The sequence below is a fragment of the Dasypus novemcinctus genome, chromosome 2, assembly GCF_030445035.2.
Source record: "Dasypus novemcinctus isolate mDasNov1 chromosome 2, mDasNov1.1.hap2, whole genome shotgun sequence".
NCBI lineage: Eukaryota > Metazoa > Chordata > Mammalia > Cingulata > Dasypodidae > Dasypus > Dasypus novemcinctus.
This window is the reverse complement of record NC_080674.1, coordinates 67,086,348-67,109,630: the sequence shown is the minus strand read 5'-3', so window position 1 is coordinate 67,109,630 and position 23,283 is coordinate 67,086,348. Positions and strand designations below refer to the sequence as shown.

The 23,283-nt window shown below is 35.4% G+C and overlaps 2 protein-coding genes across 5 annotated transcripts in view; one reads left to right on the top strand and one right to left on the bottom strand.

The window, feature by feature from the left end:
- Positions 1-918: 918 nt before the first annotated feature.
- Positions 919-18,597, bottom strand: PPWD1 (peptidylprolyl isomerase domain and WD repeat containing 1). The gene is made up of 11 exons (XM_058309323.2): positions 18,347-18,597; positions 15,230-15,332; positions 12,700-12,800; positions 12,433-12,553; positions 10,901-11,348; positions 8,632-8,822; positions 7,602-7,791; positions 4,225-4,406; positions 3,099-3,180; positions 2,165-2,347; positions 919-1,211 (listed from the first exon to the last, which is right to left on the bottom strand). The coding sequence occupies exons 1-11, from the start codon at positions 18,540-18,542 to the stop codon at positions 1,068-1,070; spliced, it is 1,941 nt and encodes a 646-aa protein (XP_058165306.1). The 5' UTR covers positions 18,543-18,597; the 3' UTR covers positions 919-1,067.
- An 81-nt stretch (positions 18,598-18,678) lies between these two features.
- CENPK (centromere protein K) overlaps positions 18,679-23,283 on the top strand; it is a 64,023-nt gene continuing 59,418 nt past the window's right edge. Inside the window, exon 1 of one of the 4 annotated variants that reach the window (XM_004465573.5) lies at positions 18,679-18,758. Coding sequence is in view for 1 of the 4 variants with exons in the window: in XM_012527933.4 (XP_012383387.2) it covers positions 20,828-20,941 (114 nt within the window). In the remaining 3 variants the exon portion in view is untranslated. The other 3 variants (XM_004465575.4, XM_004465574.4, XM_012527933.4) reach the window with 3 other exon arrangements.

Genomic DNA, 23,283 nt, shown 5'->3' with positions numbered 1-23,283 from the left:
AGGTAAATGTCACAGTGAAAAGTCACTTTATGTCCAACTTCTATGGTCTAATTTTAGAAAAGAGGGCACAATATTAAGGTAGTGCAATTTGTCAAATTTTTTTGACAAGTTTGTGGCTTAAAAAAATGAATAAAAGAAATGATTGTGCTGATCAGAAGGAAAGATGTAAGCTTGTATTTAAAGCATAAGAATGAGTTCTTTGAACAGGTCTGTTGAACGTGTTCTGCTTATAAGTTTCTTGAAGAGTCTTCAAAAACAGTGATTCTTAAGTTAGAAAGTAAGTTGAAACAGTAAGTGAAGAATAAATCAATCAGTACTTAGGACTCATACTTTTTATAGCTCTAATTTCTACTAAATTTCTTTTTTATTAGATATTACAATTTTTATTCCATATATACTTTCTTGAAGGTATTAAGCCTTGGGATATTTACTAAGGAAAGAAAAGCGGTTAAGTACAGAAAAAATTACTTAGCATATTTTTGGAAAAAATAGTGAACTTTCAAAACCTAGGACTCAGGAATTAATTTATTCTGATTCTTGCATTTGAAGGACTATTTCATAATTGGATTTAACACTCTTAACCAAAGGAACTTCCTATATATTTATTGAAGTGTTATTTACCACCACTTACTTAACAATGCTCAAAAGAGAAAACTATTTGGCCTGAAACTAAAAGCAAAGAAATGGGTGTATCAGATCCTGGTACTGTTTCTTAGTGGATGTAAGGAACCACACTAAAGGCAGAATATCTGGCAGGTTTTTTAAAAGTTAAGGAACAGATACATACCACTATCATCATTTAATATAGTTTGGAATCTCATAAGAAATTACCTTTAAGGAGTGCAATTTGCCCAAGTTTTAGTCCATTTCAATTTATCACCAGCCAGGATGAGAAATTGCAAGAAAACTTAAGCAGAGTTTTAACAAAAGGCCTTTAATGAAAAATATCAAAATATAATATTGCATCTTTGAAACATGATTTTTAAGTTCAGAAATTCCTAATGTAAATAATTCTATGTTTAATATATATTGAATTTTATTTCAAAATACAATGAAGCATCTTTATTTTACTTGACAGTAATATTTATGATGCTGACATCCTCATAGGGCTTATCTGTTTTGGGATTGACTTTGACGTTAGAGATCCTCTGCACAACCTCCATTCCTTTAGTAACTCGTCCAAATACCGTGTGCTTATTATCAAGCCAAGGCTGCATTGGAGGACAAATGGAAAATCTTGATAAACTTGGAGCAAATTAAAGAGGTTTTAAATTTATGCTTCATTTTAGTACATAGTTAAAAAATAAGTAATTTCATTTAGCAGTTTTTAAAAGTGATTTCCATGTTTATATAAAAAGTATAAAAGAATATAACAATTAAATATCTGCATTCTTTAGACCAAAGGAAGCTGGAAGATATTTGCTAAAGGTAAGTTACTTTGCATGGCTTAGAGTTATGGCTAAAGCTTTAAAAGTTCTCTCTAAAAAGAACAATTAAGAGGCAGTATGGAATAGTCTTTAAGCAGCTTGTGTTTTGGCATTAGAGAGATGGGTGTGCAATTGCTACTTACTTGACTCTGGACAAATTAATCATGTCAGATTGTTTCTTTATTACTTGAAACTGGGGTAGTGATACCAAAAGTACTGTGAATGTTAAATATTTCTCCTTTCTTTAGTGCTTGGGTGCTTAATTCTAAAAAATTAAGTGTACTTTCTATAAATTTGTGAAACTATATAGTAACAGCTAGATGACTGAATACTGTATTTCACTATTTCATTACATCTAAAATGTCATGAAATATATTCAAGTTTCAGAGATATAAAAATGGGAAAAAATATCTTAAAACCAGGAATTCGTATACTCTTTTTATGCTTTCTAAAGAGAAAATAATTTTGTTTCAGGCTGCACAATTAGTGGCAGAGTTAGACTTAAATGTCCTGAATCACGGTCCTTTGTGCTTCCTACTGCATGAAAGTATTGTTTTACCAAGGAAAAATAGATTTACTAGGTAATTTTACATTTCTTCTCTAAATTGTTTTCATTCTTATATCTTGGCAGGTATAAATAATGGTAGAGAATAAGCAGCTCCCTCCTCTACTGAATTCACATTCTTATATCATAACCTATGAATCCCTGGTTTTTAGAACAGTGCTAATATACTTACTGTTGGTACCACTGTTATGAAAAACTGGGATCCATTAGTATTTGATCCAGCATTTGCCATGCTGAGTGTATATGGTCTGTCATGTCGTAATGTTGAGTGAAATTCATCTTCAAATTCTCCTCCCCATATACTTTCTCCTCCCATACCAGTACCTGTTGGGTCTCCAGTCTGAATCATGAAGCCCTTAACAGAAAGTATGTAAAAATCATACGTTATTGTCCTTTTCTCTACATGTATGCTTTGTACTTTATGTATTAATTCACTCTATAAAGTTACTTAATTAAATCCTTAGTAAGTTATACTTTAATTTGGATGATGGATTTGATTGCTCAGCTACCACTTTATATTCAAGAATTGAAACAAAAATGTGAAGGCCTTCTCATGTATAGACTTGCACAAACTTTTCAAAAAATCAAAACCAGTTAATTCTTTGTAAGGGTGATCTGTACGGTATTTTATATCCTATACAATGTGCAAGAAAATAAAAGTTTTATGATGGCTACAATTTTCACTTCCCCAGAGTAAATTTCTTTTCTTTCCTAATAGCCCTTTATATAGGCATTCATCACACATAATACGATCATATACCTATCCCTTCCCATCAATTGGGTTCCCTGAGGGAAGAAATATGTATTTTAATACGTGTTTATTGAATTGGAATAGCCATCCTTCACAAATAGAAAAAAAAAAAAGTGGTTTTTCTGATAGTGCCATTTCTCCTAGCAGTTTGATTAGTTATTTGCACACTGCCCTAGCAATCTCTTGCTCTCTGCCCACTAAATTCAGATCCCTAATTCCTTCCTAGTTATCTTTTGTCCCACTCTCCTCCTCTCCCCTTTCCCATAATCCGTTTGTCCTATTTCCTTCTAATAAACCTGTTGTTTTGCAATAACATAGTATATTTCTTAACCCACATAACATCTGCATAACCTACCTTAATTATACGGTGAAATGTATGTCCGTTATAATAACCATTTCTGCTGTGAACACAGAAGTTTTCCACCGTCTTGGGGCACCTAATAAGATACATATTAAAAATATGAAATCTATCTGAATCATCTTAAGACACTTTTCTTTGCAGGTCTGCCTCTAGTGACGTTTTTAATGTCCTCTGAATGTTTCAGGAGGATATGTCTTTTATCATAACCTCTTTTAATCTCAGGAGAAGAAGAGTTGAGGGGTATGTAAATAGTGTATTCTTATTTATTTAATGTATCTTTAGATTGCTTATTATATTTGAGTTTGACAATATTTAGATTAATAAGGTATATTACCATGTACTAGCTCATAGAGCTGAGAATGGAAGGAGAATCAAAAGAATCTTGCATCAAGTACATTAAGAAACAGATTTGATGGGTACATGGGTTCTGAAATGAGACTGTTTTCAGGAGTCTAGAACTGCCTATTACTTTTTTAATTGCCAAGATATGATTTTTTAAAAATTCAATATACATAAGTACTTTTACAAAATACAAATACATAAGTACTTTTAATAAAGGTTTTGTAAAAGATGTTGCCTTCATATCAACAATGGCCAGAGATAGTCTTTTGTATTTTGATATTGCATGTTCATTTTCCAAACTTTTAAACTGTCTGGAATGCTTTCAGCTTTTTTTCAGTTGAAGCTCTTTTCTTGGAATTAGTTTTTATAACATATAGGTACTAGGACTAATGAATAGGTACTAAGTATTTAGCAAATGTCAGAAAGGAAAAAATAAATTCCTTCCCAGATTTGTGTTAAAAGGAAAGCCATAAAACCTATAGTTGGGATTGTGTAGTTGATGGAAATAGTAATATACATGTACATTTGTATATCACTTTATAGTTCACATCAGAACTTTGATAGCCAATATACTTTGTCCTCATAATAAACCTGTGAGATATATACACATATATACATATAATTTTCCCATTTCCTAGGTGGAAAACAATTAGAACAAGATAGATGCACTTCAAATAATGTTTCTTCAGAATTCCTTAAGTCAAAGTAATAATTAAGTTGCACAGTTTCTTCAAATACATATATATTGGTGTTTATTTAAAACAAAAATAGTACATACTCAACGGGAAAAAGTTTGATGTGAATGTCTCCCATGCTTGTGTGGATAATAGCACTATCTGAAACTCGTTTAGGTCCTTCAGCTTGAGTAGCTGCCATGACTTCTTCCTTAGAAGGTTTCTCATTAAAAACATCTCGGTCAGAATCTGCACTTTTTGTATCTTCTGGTTCTCGTTTGGTAAACTGGAGGAAAATTTAAAAATAAATGAATTAATTTTTTATCTGGCGAAGATTTATTAACAAGAAAATTTCATTTTGGTGAAGTATTTGAGGAAAGTAAGAATTCACATTAGAATAAATATTTCAGGAATTTTTAATCTATTATAGGATATTAAAGGCAGTTAAATTATTTTTACATTTGTCCAGTACAAAAATAATCTATCAGGTGAAAATGTATGATTTCAAATGGGATTTACTTTTGGATGGAAACTTTCTTGGGTACACATTTAACAAGGTACTCTTTTATTTGAGGTAGCTCTCTACTTCTCCCTTCTAGAATATCCTAATCTATGACCTGTTCCTCACTTTTCACTATTTAGATTTTCTGGATTTGAATTCCAGCTCTGCCACTTAATAGTTATGTGACTTTGGGGAAGCAAATTAATTTCTTCTGTTTCTTCATTTATAAAATGGTGTTAACAAAACTTACCTCACATTGGTATCTACTGTAAGACTAAATGAAGGAATGTAAAGTGCTTACAGAATAGTGCCTACCACATAGAAAACACTATATAAATATTAACTGTACTATAACTATATGCAGGACCATATGCTAGGAAGGATGAGGATTCACAAAGATAAATCGATAACAAGATCCTAATCCTTTTGTTTGTTTGTTTGGCAGAGTCCCTACCCGTTCTACACATACCCTGAAGCCTGGGAGAAAATGCAAATTTTGAATGAAGTTCCTAGAAATCTCATGATCCCCCGGTGCAGGGAGAAATGAGAAAAACCTTTGGTGATTAAAATTCTGGAATTCTCCAGGCCTGTTTCTTTTCCTTGACTCTCAGTAAGTAGACGTTCTCTCTCTCAAGAAAGCTCTATCCAATGCCAGCTGGATTCCAGAAAAATAAAGGCAGTACCTGTCTTGCCTAATGTCATTCTTTGATCCATTTGGATAGATTCTACATAAAGAAACAACGAAGTTAGGATGTTATTGCCTTAACATCGTATTCTCCAGTTTATAAAGGAATGGCATGCCTATTGTACTATTTATTTATATGAAAAAGTTATCTTCATTGAGCTAACATGTGGAACTCCTAAAGTTCAAGATTTATAAAATACTACTTTATTTCATGTTGAATTTGAAAGCTGGGATATGAAATTTATATATATAAAATGGTACATATAGACATATATATTTCAGTTTTGCTTAGGAATATGCACATCTGATAAGACTGAAAGAAACTTCATGAAAAATGTCAGTTGTATAAGGAAATAATGTGCCTTATTTTTTGTTTTTCTATTTCCTGAAACTATGCAATGAACATGTATACTTTAATCAACACAATAAACTTTGGAGAAAGAAAAAAGTTAAAGCAGATGGAAAATTAAATGTGTATTTAACTTAGTGTGCATCATTACATTAATTTTTTTACCTTCATTATAGGTAAAAGCAAGATAAATCATTTACCTTTAATGTATACATAAGCTTAGGGGAGATAAATTATTTTCAAAAGTAAAAGCTGAAAAATGACAGTAAAAGAAACTTAATGTATACTACTACATTTTTAGCATCTAACTTTGAAAGTTATAAGCAAAATTCTCAAAAGAATTTACCCATTTTATGTTGAAAGCCCAGATGGGATGGAGAAACTTCTATTTCATACATTCAACAAGTGTTGGCAACCTAGTAGCATCACAGCTGCTTACAATGTATCAAATGAATGAACTGAGTATACTCTAATGGGCCACTTTACCAAACCTGTGGATTTAAAAGGGGAAAAGACAGTGTGCTTTGTCTTTATGGATTTTATATTATATGGAGGGAGTGGTGGCAGTATTAGAGACAAAAAGTCAACAAATTATTCCAAAAAGTGTGATACATGCTATGATGGGGCAAGCAGAGGAGAAACATGAGCAGGCACACCTCACCCAGACTTGATGTAAAGGAAGGCTTCTCCTGCTGAGACCTGAAGTATGAGTAGGAGTTAGGGAGAGGTATGTGACAGGCAGAAGAAATAGCTTGTGCAACAGCCCAGATAAAAAAGCACACTGAAATTATTAGAAAATGTAAAAGTTCACTATGATCAGTGTAGCAAATGATCTAAAAATAAAGAAAGATAAAGCTATAGAAGCAGCAGGAAGGTTCAGGAAAATCAGAGTTGGTAAGTCATGAAAAGGTTTTAGGCTGGGTAAGCAGATGTGGCTCAAGCAGTTGGGCACCCACCTACCACATGGGCAGTCCCGGGTTTGGTTCCCGGTGCCTCCTAAAGAAGACAAGCAAGACAGCAAGCTGATGTGATGGGCTGGTGTGATGAGCTGACACAAGATGATGCAACAAGGAGATGCAATGAGGAAACAATGAGAGACACAACAAGCAGAGAGTAGAGGTGGCTCAAGTGATTGGGTGTCTCCCTCCCACATGGGAGGTCCCAGGTTTGGGTCCCAGTTGCTCCTAAAAAGAAGACAAGCAGACACAGAGCAGACAGCAAAGTGCAAACAATGGCGGGGGTGGGGTGGGGAATAAATCTTTGAAAATAAAATGGTTGTAGGCTAAGAAGTAACAATCATGTTTTGGTCCTATAAATTTCTTGGCTGGGGCATGTAGGCTAGAATACAAGGGTAGAGGACTCTCAACTTAAGTGTCTTCTCCCAGGGAGTAGAGTTAGAACAGTGTTACTCCTAGATAGCTTAAGTAGCTTGATTTTGAACCCAATCTTGGTCAACATGTAAAGTATTTTTACTTCTGCAAAGAAAAAGTTAATTCCACAGGAATATGTCATTCTAAGGTAGTGCCATCAAAATGGATACAAATGGCAAAAGAGATAATGCATCCAGAGGCGGCTGTGTAAGCTTAGGGGAGATAAATTATTTTCAAAAGTAAAAGCTGAAAAATGACAGTAAAAGAAACTTAAAAACCCCACAGCAAAAACTACTTTAGTTGCAGTTATGACTCCACAACAACTTCTTAACTGCCTGTCATTTTAGGTAACACAAATACTTGTAAAAGCCAGGTTGAAAATTTTTCAAAACAGGATGATGGAAAACAGTACAGAAATACTTAAAATCATATCCTAGTTAAAAATTATACAATTTTAAGATGGTATTCTGATTTTTTAGAAAGTCTACTGTTATTGCCAACATTCTCTTCCATTGAGAGCACAAAATAAAACTCGTAACCAAACTGGAAGAAACCATCTTAGTATTTCCACATACCATATAAAACCTATTCTTTTTGAAAGATGTACAGACTATTGTTGGGTCAGCTTGAATATTCTGAAGAACAGGATTTTCAGAAGCTTTCATCTCAATAGTAGTTGCAGCACGATGTTTTTTGGCTATTCCCTGGAATAAAGCCAGTTGCATAACTCTAATATTTTCTTGCTTGCCTAAGATCCGCACACACCTGGAAAATATAATGTTTTCTACAATAAAATTACCAGAATTAATTCCAGTCCTAACAACTTGACAGGGAAAAAAGAAAGCAGGAATTAAATATCCTTTATCTATATAGGAAATAAAAGTAGTGAAAGCTTTTTAAAAACAAGTGTTTCTTTACCAAAAAAAAAAGTATTTTAAATTGGTTAGAAATTTTAAAATTCTAGTTAAAAAAATGTAATCATTCAGTTACAGTTTTAACCTATCCCTAAATTTAGTCTTTCTGTAAGCCTTCAAAGATTTTGTATTGCCAAGAACTACAATAAAAATGTTTATATGTAGTAATGTACAGCACAGGATTATTCTTTTCTTAAAATAGACTAAGTTCTTTTCATTTACATTCAGGGATAGTATCTGGTTGTAGCTATTTTGTATTAAGACCAAATGGACTGTTTACACAAAAGGCTCATTGTGGTTTCATACATTTTAACTTTTGATTTTATGTCTAGCAGATGTAATGCTGAATTGTGTGGTTAAAATATTTGGCAACATTTTAACATGAACCAGGTTAATTTAAATCAATAAGCAAAAGACAGACTAAAACTTGTTAAAAAAAATAAAAAAACTTGAAACTATGCATATCTTCTTTCTATTTCTTTTACAAACATGAGTGGAAACTTTTTACATAAGGTTATAAACAACCAAGAGACCACAGAAAAATCTAGTCAAAACATTTGGTTAAGTTTAGACATTTGGTACCATTCCATTTGTCTTGGAACAAACAAAACCCCCATTGTTTCTCTAAAGGAGGAAATGGTCCTCCATAAATACATTTAAAAATATATATATACATCATACTAAAGCTTACCGGTTTGTTTCTACATTTATAACTTTAATGCCCAGCATTGTTCCGTATAACACAAAGTGTCCAGTTTCATCAAAAATTATATTAATTAATCTCACTGCATCCAACTTCTCCAACTCACGTTCTACAGCCATTCGTCGGCCAAATTCCATGTCTGGTAGCTGCTGTCTCATCTGCTGCAGTTCAGTAAACATCTAGGAAACAAACCGTTTATTAACAACAACAAAAGCTATTTAAAAAGGGAATGAGAAATTAAATAGAAGCAGAGCACACATAAACAGCCCCTGAAAATCTGTATACTTACCTACTTTTTTTTTTTAAAGGAGGTACCAGGGATTGACCCCGGACAGCATATGTGGGAAGCAGGCACACAATCACTTGAGTTACATCTGCTCCCCATGGCCTTTATCTTTCAGTAACTACAGAGTAGATACTCTTTATACCCATCCTTGGGATGTTTTTGTTTTTGTGTTTTTAGGAGGTACTGGGAATTGAACCTGGGACCTCAAACATGCAAAGCAGGTGTTCAGCCACTGAGCTCCACCTTTTCCACCCTGACTTAGTATTTTCTTAAATGTAATTCTAAAACACTAAGGTACTAATAAGTTCAATCATAAAAACAATATCTTACACTAACAAGTAACTGGTTCTTATAATTAAAATCAGTTGGTTAATATAACTACTGCTTTCTGTATAGAAATAATAATCTATCTTGCTGCCCTTTATAAGACATAGACCAGCACCTGCCAAAAGAAATATAATGTGAGTCAGATATGTAATTTGAAATTATGAAGTAAAAAGAAATAGGTGAAACTTTTATTTAACCCAAATATCCAAAATGTATCATTTCAACTTTAAGCAACATAAAAAAATTGAGATAATTTACATTATTTTTTTTCATATTCAGTCTTTGAAATTTGGTATTTTATACTTCCAGCACGTCTCAATTTGTACTAGCCACAATTCAAGTACTCAATAGCCACATATGGCTACTAGTAACTGAACCAGACAATGCAGCTACTGACTATGAGCTTCTTAAGCAAGTATCATGTGCCTGACACATAACAAGCTGAGCAAACATTATCATGTGTCAGGCACTGTTACTGATAAATATATAATCAATCATGAGCCAAAACAGAGGACCAAAGTCACAATGTGTGGGAATGACAACATATTAATCACATAATACAACCTTATAATATGCTCTAAAAGAAAACAGAGTGATAGGCAGTCATAAAAAAAAAGCCCTCCTAGATTGGATGAACAGTGACGCTTCCCTGGGGAAGTGACTTTTCAATTAAGATTTGAAGGAAGACCAAGTATTCAACAGATAAAGAGAAAAAAGGGAAGGATAGATTCCAGGAGAGAGAACCACATTTGCAAAGGCCCTGTGGTGGGAGACCTGTTCAAGATATTGGAAAAAGGCCTAACTGGCTAGAATAAAAGGCAGGGAAGAAGATGGTACATGGTTGACTAGAGTGGTATGCCAGGGCCACAACATGAAAAGTCTGGTAGGCTAGAATTTTGGTCTTGATCCTAAAAACAGGAAGTCATTGAAAGCTTCTAGGTAAAGGAATGACATGATCAGATAGGAGCTTTTAAAAGATTGCTCTGGCTACAGTGGATAACAGATTAGGTAGAGGCCAGGACAGATTAAGACAGTAGGCCATGCAACAGGCCACGCAAAAGATCATGGACTAGTGACAGCTGTGCTGAAAAGAAATGGATGGATTTAAGATATACTTAGAAAGTAAAATAAGCAGGATTCATGATGAATTAAATAGAGGGGTAAGGAAAAAATGCTAACAATGACTCCTAGGTAACTGGCTTGTGAAACTAGATGAATATGGCTATCACTCATGGAGACGGGAAAAAAAAGGTTAGGACTAGGCTTGTTCATATTAAAGAGCTGAAGAAATAAATTTGGAAGTAGGTATATAAAGAGGAATGAATAAAGAATGAGAAGAGGGCCCTCAATGAGTTTTGAGGATCTTAGGATAAGCTTACAAACAAAACTGAAAAGAAAGCCACATAAGTAAGAGGATAACTAGCTGGGAACCCCTTCCATAAAACTTACAAAAGAGTTTTGAAGAACAAAAATGGAAGAAAGAAGAGAGTTGATAATATATTTAATGTGCTAACAGAAAATAGCCATCAACCTAAACCTCTATATCTGGTAATATATCTTTCCAGCAATGTATCTATCTTTCCAGAAAAAGCACAAAATACATTTTCAGAAAAGCAAATTGGATTACATTTAAACTGTACTTACACTTAGTGATTCATCAAAGACTCTCATGAGTTTTCCAGTTAAAAACCTGAAAATTCTAACTTTTCTGTCAGAACCAATAGTAGCTATTTTCTTTCCATCAGGTGAAAAGCATATGCTGGTTGGATAAGACTTGCACTTGGCAAATTCATATAAATCTGTGTCAGTTTTATATTCCCAATTCACATTTTTTGGGAATTGATATTCATGAGAAGGTCCAGTCCAGTATTCAATCATTCCAGATTTGTCAGAAGACACTACTGCTCTGTAAACTGGATTTAGCCGTATCTGAGTAAGTGGTGATGTATGGAGTTTGTCAAAAATATGAAGTGGTTGGTTATCTCCTCGACCATCATAAATGAAAATTTTTCCTGTACTCTTCTCAGAAGCAGCAACTGAAGAGATGGCATCCCCTGGGCAATAGATCCACTCACATTGTCCAGGAAAATAACTAGAATAGTAAAGAATTGAGGGACAAAAAAGTCAATACAACAAGTAAACAGCTCCCCACCTCCTATCCACCAAAAAAAAAAAAAAAAAGTCCCAGTCACTGGCTTAGCCAGTGCTCAACAGTAGCAGAGAAAGATACAGAATGGGGAGGAGAAGCTAAGAATAATTATTAATTTTCCTCTTTCTGATCTTATTAACGCAATGATAACTACTGAGGATCTATCAAACTGCAAGAATAAAAGTGCATGTAGCAGTTCAGTTACTTTCCATGGGTACATAAAGAAAGCTAATCAGACCTGGGCCTTCGATATCCTGGGGCACTGCTTTATGGATCTCTCTAAATCAGTCTACATATAACTTACTTTTAAATAGGTTAGCATGTAGCAGTATATTTATAAATCCATTCTTAAAATATTTAAAATCAAAATATTTTACTGTTACACACAGTAGAAAAACTGCCATTGCACTCTCATTATTACTAACTTCATCTTTACATTAAAACTAAGCTTTGGATGTGTTGCCTGATGAACAAGTGTAAAAGAATTGGGGCAAATTTAATCAATATGCCAAATCTGTACATTCAAATAAGTGTGGTTCTTTTCAAATAAGTGTAGTCTGAGAAGTTAGTTAATCCAATCACGGTACTGAGGCTTGAAACTTTTTTGGAAGTCTTCTATAAGCGTTTTGATCAAGGCTGAAATATACTCAAGTATACTCAAAGGTAGCAAGTGTTCAACATTTCTATATGGATTTGATTTAAAAAATACCTAAAGTCTGGGAAACAAAGATGGGGAATAAGATGGATCATCAAGTCAGGTAATTCTATTTGTAGTTAAAAAAAATAAGTCGTGACCATAAATAATGAGACTGATTACCTTTAGTGGCTCCTGAACTGATTTTGAAGGATATTCCAAAAGAAGTGCCAAATCTATTTTGACAATACTATGACTTTCAAACTGACCTTAATTTAGATGTTAAGTTCAGTATGTTATCTTAAAAAACACATGCAAAACTCTGAAATGGTAAAGTTTCATTTAAAAATTACTTCATTAAGTTAAAAAACATATACTTTAAAAAAGACTCACCCAAGTTTCAGCATATTGATCATGTCAAAGTTCACTACATCAAATACCTTCATTGCTTTATCATCACCCACAGAACAGAACAATGCTCCCTCAGAGCTAACTGCGATACTCTCAATAACTCCTATTTAAATAAATGAAAACATTCGAGTAAATATCAATGAAATAAATATGCAGAATTCAGAGAAAAAATATTTAAAAGAAATTTTAATCAGTAGAGTTTAAATGAAAGCTACAATTTTAAAAAAAGGGGGGGAGGGAAATTCTTACCCAGGTGGCTACGAAAATGTTTGACAAATTCAATTCCCTCTTCTATTTTTTTCCAGAACTTAACATGTCCATCATGACTGGCAGTAATAATAAAATCTGTCCTGAATATATAAAATTTAAAAAGTTAATTCCTAAAAGAGATCTAAGAATCAATTTATCCCCAAAGCAATCATTTCCTAAGATCATTAACTTTTATAATAGGTTAAAAAAAAATCTTCGTTTATATACTATACAGGGTACTATTAGGGTAGAACATTGTAAATTTTGAAGCTATTTTCTGGATATCCTATCAGTTGCTGTTGCACTAATTTTAATACCAATAACTAGGATCAGAATTGAGCCAGGCCTTGATATTAAAAAAAAAAAAGAATTGCCATTAGAGATCACTGAATCTTAGGGTCCCTTGACACTAAAATCATCTCGTAGGCAGACTTTTCATGGGAAGATCTAGTACTGTGCACAGTTGATAAGTAATTCAAAACCAATGTACTATATTCACATATAGCAAAAATTCAACATGTTTTATACCCTATCCAAGGTATTTTAGTTATTTAAATATCAAAGACTTTGTACAGAATACTCTCGCCTATAAGGTTTATAAACTATATACCATTTATCGAAACACAATATTTCAGGTACTATAAACATTAATTTAGTTAATTTTCACAGAAAGTCTATTAGGGTGGAAATTTTTATTACCATTTTACAAACGAGGAAGTAGTTTTTAAAAATGTTAAATTTACTCACTCAGGGTCCACAGCTAGAAAGCAGCATTCAATACAAGATTTGCCTAACCCTAACTCCAAAGCCTATCTATGCTCTTTCTTTTATACCTCATGCCTTTGGTAACAAAAAACTTTGAGAGTGACAACAATGCTAGCACCAAATGTTTCTTCAAAAATTACAAATTCATACTAGAAAAGGTGCTAATATTTGGCCAGAATTATCCTATAAATGAAATATAAAGATTTTTATTTAATTAGATTTGTATCTCAAATGTTTCTCAAGTGCAATCTGTCTCCAAGATATCAATATAATAGACTGGTCCAAAGAACAGAGTAAAATAATCCATCTAACTTCTTTCCATACTCACTGCCAATATCCAAGCCACCATCATATCTCGTCCAGATTTCTATACCAGCCTCCTAACTGCTCTCCCTGTATCCATTCTTGCCCTATTTGAATCCATTCATCTCACCACAGTCAGAGTGATCCTTTAAAAAAATAAATCTGATGTTACTCTCCTGCTCACATGATAAAATTCAAAATCCACATATGGAATAGAAATACTCTAGGATTTAAGCCCTTGCCTTTTCATTCCAGCCTCAACTGCCATTTAGCATCTCTAATCCTCAGTTTCCTCATCTATAAAATGAAAATCATATACTATTTCACAAGGTTATTCTAAAGATATATGTCACAATTTATGAAAAAGCCTTAGCACAATACCTGGGCATACTATGTCCTCAAACATAGTAGAACTACTACTATTACTTTTCTTCCAATCCCCCATTCATTCCTTCTGAAGATCTTTTGATATTTCCAGCATGCTTAGTTCCCACCATATTCCCTGTTAGTGTCAGAGCTAGGTACTAATTACTCCCATCTTAACTAATGTACACTTTTCTTCTAGGAAGCTTAAACACCACCTGGTTTATTCCACTCTTGGTATTTATCTCCATACACTTGAACTAGGGTGTTCTGTCTTAGAGAATTTCTTGCATAAGAAAGAACAGATAGGCTTTATTTAACTTACACTATCACAGAATCTTTAGATTTGAACAGACATCCATAATATCTATAGCAGTTGATACTATTTATGAATTCCAAAAATAGATATTGGATTATGTTTGTGAACTGTTCTGATCCTCTGGGCTTATTAGATTGTATTGGATTCAGAGGTTTAAATTTTACTTGATTGAGTTGTGATTAGAGCTTTGGTTGAGTTCCCACCCTGTTGGTTAGTGGGGATTCAAGAGAAAACCACTTAGCAGTGGAGGGAGGTTAGAGTTTTGATCCTGGAGCCTGGGAAATAAGCACACAAAGACATAGGTACATGAGGAAAAAGAGAAGTCTCCATTAGACACAGGAGAGGCCGTGGGAAGAGAGATGAGACATTCACCTGAGAGTTTACAGCTGGCCTTGCATAGAGAGCAGAGCAGCTAGGCCCAGAGAGAAATGAACCCTGGGAGAGAGACAAGACTTGTCCCAGCCAATCTCCATCTGAGATTGGAAGAACCTGTGAACCCTCACAGACATCGCCCACCATCCTGTGTCAATATATGGCAACAGACTGGGTGAGAAAGTACCTCTTATGGTATCTTGAGTTGGACTATTTAGGGCCTTATGACTGTTAGCTTCTACCCCAAATTAATACTCTTTATAAAAGCCAATGGTATTTTGCATCAGCACCCCTTTGGTTGACTAATGCAATATCCTAAAGTCATTTCCATTAATCTACCACAAAAATTGAAGCGTTAAAAAAAAAAAAATTCTCAGGGAAAAAATAAAAACGATGAGATAGACTTACTTGGTGCACACCACATGGGTAATAACATCTCTGTGCATGTAACTGCGCTCATACATGGATGCACTGGGGAGATTATCAAGATAGACTCTTTCAAACTCTAGAACTGAGAAAAAAAGTAAAGTAAACTTATTTTTAAAATAAATGGAATTAAATATCTTGTATTTTACTTTAAATTTCTAAAATTCTATCTTAATTTTTCTTAACTCATATTAATGATTTAAAAATCCATTGTTATGTCAGTTGTTACTTTTATTATTCCAGACTACTTAACAGCACTGTTATTTAGTCTGTTATGATAGGTTCTCAGGTATTATATAGATGCTTATCTATACCAATGACTTAACTGGATCTGGCTTAATAGGAAGGTCCCATTAAAAAAAAATAAACAAGTTTCATGAAAATATCTCACCCATTTTTCTAATCTTCTAGATCCAATTATTAGTGCTAATTTAAATAAGTAATAAGGGGTCAATGGCCATTTATAACATGTCTCTGTTTATCTTTAGGGCACTGACCTTCATTGAAGTCACCGATACTGAGTTGGAAACATGTAAATGACATAAAATGCTTTGAGTTTTAGAGTTGAAAATGTCTTAAAGATTATCCAGCTAAGTGCTTCCCAAAGATTTTCTAGGGGCAAAATACTTGTAAAGTGTTAATCTGAGAAAATGAGGAAATACTGATGCCATTATATGAACTATGAACAATTTTACCTGTAGAAATGACATTATATGTGCACCAAACAAAATAATTCAACAATGGCTAAACATGCTTACAAAGAGTTCTTAAATTAAACATGACAGACTGTTTCAGTTTTCTATAACTGTTCTATAGCAGATTCAAAGTTATCACATACAAACTACTTTTCCCTTCATTTTTAGTAACAGCACCCTCATTTTTAACAGAGTATATTGACATCCAGCCATAAGATGACACTTCTCATGCTCCCCTGCACTTAGAGGAGACCGTGTGCCTAATCTTAGGCCAATGAGATAAAAGTTTAATTGTTGTGTGACAGGAAGTCTAATTACAAAGGTGTTACTACCCTTCCTTAATCCTACAGCTTGGAACTGTTGTATGATTGCTGTACTTCCACTAACCACTCAGTACAATGAAGATGAGAGCCATATCTTAGTGCTACAAGGGCAGAGAGCATGAAAGAGCCTAGATTGCTGATGGCTATGGAGCCTCCATACCAATCCAGTACTGCCTACCTCAGAACTTATTTTATACATGAAAGAAGTATACCTCTATTTTTTTTTTTAAAGCCACTGTCATTTTGGGTTTCTCTGTAATATACAACTAAATTCAGTTATCTGGCATATATTCCTTTTGCAGTTAGTTCACTTAATGAACAAATATTTATTGAGACCCAAATAGGTTCCGGGATGCATCACATAAAGAGAATAAAACATAGTGCCTATTACTAAGATGTAATCAGTGTTATTAAAGGCATTGCCATATATTCAGATATGTCTATCTTAGAATATATACAAAAGCCGAATGTCCAAATTATGTTAAAGGTGATGACTCCATTGTTGGAAAGCCAAAAATATTATCAGACTCCTGCCATTTGAGACAAAATCTTCAATGATATTTTTCTCTAACATTTTAGACATATATATATATATTTTTCCCCAGGTACCAGGGCCTGGGATTGAATCTGGGACCTTGTATGTGGAAAGCTGGCACTCACCCATTGAGCTACACTAGCTCCCTTGAATTGTTTTTTTTTCATCTGTTTGCTTATTTTGTTTTTGTTTCTATGAGGTACCAAGGATTGAACCTGGGACTTTGTACATGGGAAGCAGGTACTCAATCACCTGAGCTACATCCACTCCCCTTATATGTGGTTTTTAATTTCAATTGTTTAAGTTGAATACACTATTGATTGGCTTAAATCCAATGAACAACTGATCATGGGTAAGGATTTTGACATCTAATGATTTTTTAGCTGTCTCAATTATATTAAGTTTAAGAGATCTTTGTCTCCTAACACTAATATCTTCAGCATTTTGATATATTTGGATTTTTCCATGATCTCCCACTCAGTTCCTTAAAAAAAGGACATGTTAAGTATATTCAAATGCAATAAAATAATTAAATAACATCATAAATACTGTAATATTCATTCATTCAATAAGTACTTACTAAATACCTGCTATATGTATCAAATACTGGAGCAAAATAGGCATGGCCCTAAGTGTTAGCAGTGGAGAGAAACAATCATATGAATAAAAACACAATTGTGTTAGCAGTGGAGAGAAACAATCACATGAATAAAAACACAATTACAAACTATGGCAAGTGCAATGAAAGAAAAGGTTGCCATAAAAAAACATTTTAACAGGAAGACTTGTCAGTAAAAAAGATAATGTACTTTAAACGTGTCAATGTACAATGTTCAAAAAGTAGCTTCTTTCAAAATTGTATACACAAGATTTGAGGACTACTTGTAAATTCAGCCTGATAAACATTACCACAGAGTTATGATCAAGGTGCTTTAGAAACCCATCCCAGACTGAAGAAGTCAGTCTTCCCTGAGGAGGTGACAGCTGAGCTGAGTGCTTAAGGATGAACAAAAGTTAGCCCAGTGAAAGAGGTGAGGAAAATTATTTTAGGTAGAGACATCATTGTACTTGAGCAGGCCTCTAGAGAAAGAGAACATGGTATATTCTCAAGTGGCTTAATATGTCTGGAGCACAGAGGAAGGAGGAACGACAGCAGCTGGGGAAGGAATAATACAAGATGTCGCTGGGGAGGAAAGGAGAGATCATATCCTAAAGGGCCTTTCTTGTTTGACATGTTAAGGAGTCTGGACTTTATGTTGAAAACAATAAGAAAGAACTGAAGAGTTTTAAGTAGGGGACGTGATAAAGTGAGATGTGAGTTGAGAAACATCACATTTTAATGGTCTTAAACTAACATTTTACAGAAAAACGTGAAAAACATGACAATTTAAGTCTATTCCTTTCCCCCACTCTTTTTATTTGATTTTTAAATTGTCATTATTTCACTTTAGAAGCAAAACCCCACAATCACACACCATGCCTTTGCGGGTTTAGCGTGAACTTTCCCATCCAGAGGCCACAGCATTCTAACTCGCCCTGCAACTACCTTTCCTCTTCTTGGCCAGTGTTGCCTCCACAGGTAAAGGACCAACCCAGCGCTCTTCATTCTGCTCATCTTTCTCTTGGGCGACCGCCACTGCCACTGCCAGCTCTTCTTCGCCGAGTTCCGTTCTTTCCGCCTCCTCTGGGTCGCGGGACCTTCTTCTTCTCAGTTCTGAATCGCCACTACCTTCCGCGTCCATGTTGTTAAAATCATTAGGAAAGGCGCGGCGCGCGCACCTCGGCGACCAATCCCAAAGCACCGGCGCAGCCCTGTCGTCAGAGGCCGAGCGAGTTCCGGAATTGGCTGTGGTGAGCAGAGGAAGAGCCAATCAGCAAGCAGCGCGCGCTCCTGTCCCGGGCGGGGAGGCGTTGACCCTGCAAGGCTAGGAGAACCTGGAGTTTGTGGCGCTGTCTTGGTAAGAAATCGGTAAGAATGCGGGAACGGTTGAAACTTGCCGCCGGGGCTGGCACAGGACGTGAGCTCCAGCCCCGAAGTTGAGACACTTCCCGCTGAGGAACTGGGTATGCGACATCCAGGCAGGCCTTGAGTCCCACTCTTCTCGGGCTTCCGCGTTCTCTCCAGTTCCAGAACTCCCCTGGTTCCGAGAAAGACCGAGGGGTGGGCAATTGAAGGGGCTGGTTAAACTGCGAGAATGCCGCCTTTATTGTCTCGCACCCTTTTAAGAAGTTGGTGGGCGCTCGTTACTTTTTCCAGGAGAACCAGCCACCTCAGGTAACCTAATTGGCCCTCTATAAGGCCGTTCACCCTTCTGCCTAGACTCCGGTCTAGGCTTTCATCTCTTACCGGTTTTCTGGACTTCAGTCTCTTTCCATTTTTTACCCATTGCATGTACAACTTGACAAAAATGACCTTTACAAAACACTGATTTCACATGCCACGTGGTTGCCCATTGCAAACCAAATGAATTTCTTTAGTTTTGCTGTGAGAACACCACACAACGAAGGAACTGTCCATAGGAGGCACTTTTAAGAGGTTTTTGAATTCAAGGACCCTCATTATTTGACCCACTCTCTCTAGTAAATTTCGTTTCTTCGCTACCTCCTGCTTTAATCAGTCCACTTTCTCTTTTATCTCACAAATTTTCCTTGCTTATTCTTGCCTTCCAGTCTTTACTTATATTCTAATGCTTGCAGAGCATCTCCACTGCATATCTAGACTTGATCTTTACAATTTCTCATATTTTAGGGCTCAAGACAAAAATAAGGGTGAGGATGATAATGGTAGAGAGCTAGTTAACATTTATTAAGCTCTACTGGGTACCAAACACTGTGCTAAGCCCTTTGTTCTTCCATGTAAGTTTCCCAGACCTCTCCTGAATTCTGAAAGTACTTGCAAATCTGTGTTGTACAGTTTACCACTTCATAGCACATTCATCTGTTGTACAGTTTACCACTTCATAGCACATTCATCAAATTATAGTCATTTGTTTGTATTGTCTGTCTTTGATGAGACTGTAAGCTCGCTCAATGACAGAGACTTTTTCAACTACACAGCTATAGCCACAGTATCTGACAAATGGTACACATGAAGAACATATTTGTTGAATAAATGGATACAGCTTTAAAGTATATAGATATTTTTATTACTTTATTTCAGGTATATTAATCTTTTCCCAAAAAGAGTACAGTTTTTTTAAAGTTGGTATTCGGTATTTTAATTTTGTATGTCATAGAATTCTTAAGAGAGATTGTTGTCCTTCAATAAATGATTGATTAGGAATTGGAGGACTAACTGGGCACCTCAAAAAGGAGACTTGCTCTCTTTCTAGAAAGATAGGTTTTTAAAGATACAAAATGTGGGAAAGGATAAAGTTAAACCTTTAAATATTTTTATTTCTTTGTATTCTTTTTTTTTTGGTATTGTTAAAGATTGATTTCTTCCCATCCCCTCATTGTTTGCATTTTGCTGTGTCTATTTTTTTGTTGTATACTGGTCTTTTTTTTTTTAGGTGGTACCAGGAACCGAACTTGGGACCTCCCTTGTGTGAGGGAGATGCCTAATTGCTTGAACCACCTCCACTCTCTGCTTTGTTTTGTCTCTCATTATGTTTTCCTCCACGTGTCTCTTGTACGCCAGCCTGTCGTATCAGCTTGCTGTCTTGCTTGTCTTCTTTAGGAGGCACTGGGAACCAAACCAGGGACCTCCCATGTGGTAGGTGGGAGTTCAGTCTCTTGAGCCACATCTGCTTCCCTATTTGTATTCTTTTTTTTTTTTAAAGACATATTTTTATCTATTTCTCCCCCTCCCCCACCCCCGCCTGCCATTTTCTACTCTCTCTGTCCATTTGCTGTGTGTCCACCGTCATTCTTATCAGGCATCACTGGGAATCGTCTCTTTTTGTTGTGTTGTCTTGCCGTGTCGGCTCTCCATGTGTGCGGCACCACTCCTGGGCAGGCTGCACTTTTTTATTTGCACAGGCTGACTTTCCTTGTGGGGTGCACTCCTTGTGTGGGGCACCCCAACATGGGAGGCACCCCCGCATGGCACAGCACTCCTTGCACACGGGAGCACTGCACGTGGGCCATCTCACCACATGGGCCAGGAGGCCCTGGATACGGAACCCTGGACCTCTTTATGGTAGGCAGATGCTCTATCAGTTGAGCCACATCCACTTCCCCCTATTTGTATTCTAACGTCATATTGAACAGCCAGTCTAGCTAATTTGTTGAATGTCTCTCTCTCTGTCTCCATCGTGCCCCCCCTCATATATGTGTGCACACACAGTTTCACATTATTTTTGCATATTGATAATGTAATGTACTGGTATTCCACAGAGTGGGGAAAGATCAATTTGTACTTATTTTCTGAGTTAAGGAATATTTGTGAAAGAAATATATATAAAATGTTTGATTTTTTGCTTAAACGCATTCTAAAAATTTTATGACTGGTATGGAGCTATGAACATAAATATGTGTATAGCAGAAAAGATGTTTATAACTTAAACATTTTTATGAATATGATATAAACTAATTAACCAGTATTCTAGCTGACATTCAGATTGTTAATAGTAATGCTAATAGCTAACATTGATAGAACTCATTATATCCTAAGTACAGTGCTAAGAGCTTTACATTTACTAACTCATTTAATTGTTATAACCATATGGGGAAGTAATATTCTCATTTTACAGATTACAAAACTGAGGCACAGAAAGGTTAAGTGACTTACCCAGTGCCCCATAGCTTATAGTAGTGAAGCTGAGATTTAAAACTAGATGGTCTGGTTGCAGAATCCATCCTCTTAAAAGTTTTTTATAGATAATGCTGCTTAAGTACACTTGTATAGATTTATGAAAATATATCTCTGTAGTATAATTCCTAGTAGTAGAATTTCTGGGTCAAAAGATATATGCATTTCAAATTATGATGGCTATCGCTTATCCTACAAAGAGGTTGGTCTACCACCAGTGTATACCTCTTGTTCCACACTTGCCAATATTGCTTATTTTCACATTTTTCATTATTTCCAGTCTGAATGAAAAATAACTCTTGTTTAATTTGCATCTTTATAAATAATGCATGAGGGTGAGAATGTATTTTTCTCTATATTTAAAAAGTATTGTAATCTTTTCCCTTGAATTCCCTGTGTGTGTCCTTTGCCTATTTTCTGTTGGGCTATTATTGTTCTTTTTTTTTTTTTAAGATTTATTTATTTATTTAATACCCCCCCTCCCCTGGTTGTCTGTTCTTGGTGTCTATTTGCTGCGTCTTGTTTCTTTGTCCGCTTCTGTTGTCGTCAGCGGCACGGGAAGTGTGGGTGGCGCCATTCCTGGGCAGGCTGCACTTTCTTTTCACGCTGGGCGGCTTTCCTCACGGGCACACTCCTTGCGCGTGGGGCTCCCTCACGCGGGGGACACCCTTGCGTGGCAAGGCACTCCTTGCGCGCATCAGCACTGCGCATGGGCCAGCTCCACACGGGTCAAGGAGGCCCGGGGCTTGAACCACGGACCTCCCATGTGATAGATGGACGCCCTAACCACTGGGCCAAAGTCCGTTTCCCCTATTATTGTTCTTGTTTACCTTTTTATTGTAATTTAAAACACAGATTTAAAAAAACCCATGCAATAAATGTAAATTTAATTTATTATAAGGCCAACACCCTTCTCACCATGCAGGTCAAGAAATAAAAGTTTGATGGCCACCTCCGAAGTCTTTCGATTTGGCCATTCCAGTAATAATCCTTTACTGTAATCCAAATGTTATCAGTATCCTGACTTTTATGGCAATAAAAGGTTTAGGTTTTTTGTTATGTTTGTTTTTTTTAAAATTTGTAGGTACTTATCCATTAAGGAAATGAGGTCTTGGCTTGCCAGATATATCAAAAATATTTTTACTGAGTTTGTGGGTTTGAAATTTTAATTTTGTTGATATTGTTGATTTCTTTGTCCATGCAAAGTGTTTCATTTTTTTTATTTTTAAAAAGATACTTAGATTACATAAATGTTAGAGACTATATAGGGGATTCTCATATGCCTTGCTTCCCACACCTCCCACATTTTCCCACATTAGCAACATCTTTCATTAGTGTGGTACATTCATTGCAATTGATATACACCTTTTGGAGTATTTCCACTAAGCGTGGATTATAGTTTACATTGTAGTTGACACTCTCTCCCACTCAATTCTGTAGGTTATGGCAAGATATATAATGGCCTGTATCTATCTTTGCAATGTCATTTAGGACAACCTTTGCATTTTCATGTAAGTTTTAGAGTTAGCTTGTCAATTGCCACAAAAACAAACAAACAATAACTTCTAGGGTTTTGATTGATTCAATGGATCAAGTGGGGAGAAAATTAACATCACTGCTATATTGAATCCTCCAATCTATGAACACAATATATCGCTCCATTTATGTAGCTATTCTAAAAGCCTTTCTGTTGGTAAGTGTAAAGCAATATACAACTTAAGCCCTGTATA